The 1,714-nt window shown below is 35.6% G+C and overlaps 1 protein-coding gene across 1 annotated transcript in view; it reads left to right on the top strand.

Annotated features, from left to right (window-relative positions):
* The window catches only part of slc30a9 (solute carrier family 30 member 9), a 14,869-nt gene extending 13,311 nt beyond the window's left edge, over window positions 1-1,558 (top strand). The window contains exons 17-18 of the mRNA XM_014019579.1: window positions 229-342; window positions 436-1,558. Of these exons, the coding sequence (XP_013875033.1) occupies window positions 229-342; window positions 436-480 (159 nt within the window). The 3' untranslated portion in view covers window positions 481-1,558. The remainder of the gene's footprint in view (window positions 1-228; window positions 343-435) is intronic.
* The last annotated feature ends 156 nt before the right edge of the window (window positions 1,559-1,714 follow it).

The following is a 1,714-nucleotide window of genomic DNA, read 5'->3' as shown; positions in this document are numbered from 1 at the left end:
ATTTAACACTCCTGTTTTTGCTGTATACTGTAATACTTGTCACAGATACGCTAAACTCAGTTGTTTGTTTTGCAAAATATTTTATTTTTTGTACCAGGAACAATGTTTTTACTTGGCAGCTAAAAATGCAGCAGAAGTGTGTTTTATGAAATTAATTGCAGCTATAAGATACCTTTTGGAAGAAGTCAATAAGGTTTGTGACTGAGCTGAGTTTGTTTGCATCTGCAGGAAATCCAGCTGGTAAAAACACCTGAAGAGTTGGAGAACTTCATGCTGAAACACGGGGAGAACATCATCGATACGCTAGGAGCCGAAGTGGACCGCTTGGAGAGAGAACTCAAGGTTGGATCAAAGGAAACTTGTTTTTATTTTTGAACAGAATGTAATAAATRCTAAAAAAGCACTAAGATTGAATGATTCTGTCTCTCGTTGTAGCAACGTAACCCAGAGGTTCGTCATGTAGACTTGGAGATTCTCTAAGACCTGAAGGGTCCACCTCCGGCTGCTCCTCAAGGAACATTAGAAGAAGAAAGGGTGGYCAAGCCCGCCTCTTACTCCGACCACCACAAACAGTCCAGAACAACTTGTCAAGTCTTACCGTAGACCAGTCTGGAAACGAAACTCCTGSCAGAGATCCACTTTCACACTGACTGGTACTGGAAAAGTGTTGGAGCCTCAGAGTTCGCTTTTGTTCACATTCCTCCAGTTGTGTTTCCCGTTTTGAATGAGGTCATCGCAGTTTGAAAAGCAGAACAGGACCAGGATCATTTACCAGACTTTGTACTTTACTTTAATGCTACGCTTGAACCACAGTGATGGTGTTTCCTTCATCAGAGCAAAGGAAACCTGAACGCTACATATTTCAAACACGACTTATTTAATGTCCAGGCCACGTTAGAGGTTTTTAAAAGTAAAAACTTGATGGCTCCGGGCCGCACCCGTTCTAATAAAAATAGTGGGATTTTTATTAGTATTATTCTGTTGCAGAAAAAAGCACAAGTTAAATTGTGTTATTAAAGCTTCTTAATAGATATTAGAGGTGAGGAGTTATCTGATGTTGAAAAAAAACTTCAGTTTATATTTAAAGCAGAGTTTTACAATACATTGTTCTGTTATTGTAATATTTTATTAAAACAGTAAAAAAATTGATTGATGAATGACCAGAATTAGCTAAAACAATTACATCATTTTTTATTTTCTTTATGAAAGCCATAAAGTTTGTGTTCAAAGTGTTTTGAGGTTTTCAGCAGATAAATATAATGCTAAAGTAAAAAGCCCAAGTATAGGTTTTTTTTTGTTGTTTTTTCAAAACAAAACTCATCAGACGAGCTGCATATTCTTCAGACTTCATCGAACGCCTGACTCCAATAACAGATTTAACTCCATCTTGATGTTTTAGTGCTGAATATTTTGTGTAAAACCTGCAGAGCTGAGTTGTTTTGTGGAGTTGCAGCTGCAGTACAGAAACATGGATATGTATTTTTGAAGGTGTTCATGTTTTACCTGATGTAGCTAATTTCTGCAGGACATGGAATAAATTTGAAATAATTTATTTAAACATGTTGCTTTATTTAATTTGTGATGGACTTGAATTTATCATGTAAACTGATTTTATTTGAATTTTTTAATTTTTTGTAAAAATGTCAGGTATTTTAAGATGTGTTTTTCAGAGGTGTATATAACAAAGCACATTTTCTTTGTTACAGTACTTAAG

This window comes from Austrofundulus limnaeus, unplaced genomic scaffold, assembly GCF_001266775.1.
Source record: "Austrofundulus limnaeus strain Quisiro unplaced genomic scaffold, Austrofundulus_limnaeus-1.0 Scaffold224, whole genome shotgun sequence".
NCBI classification, from domain to species: Eukaryota; Metazoa; Chordata; class Actinopteri; order Cyprinodontiformes; family Rivulidae; genus Austrofundulus; species Austrofundulus limnaeus.
The sequence above is the reverse complement of the archived record's forward strand: the minus strand, read 5'-3'. Positions and strand labels throughout refer to the sequence as shown.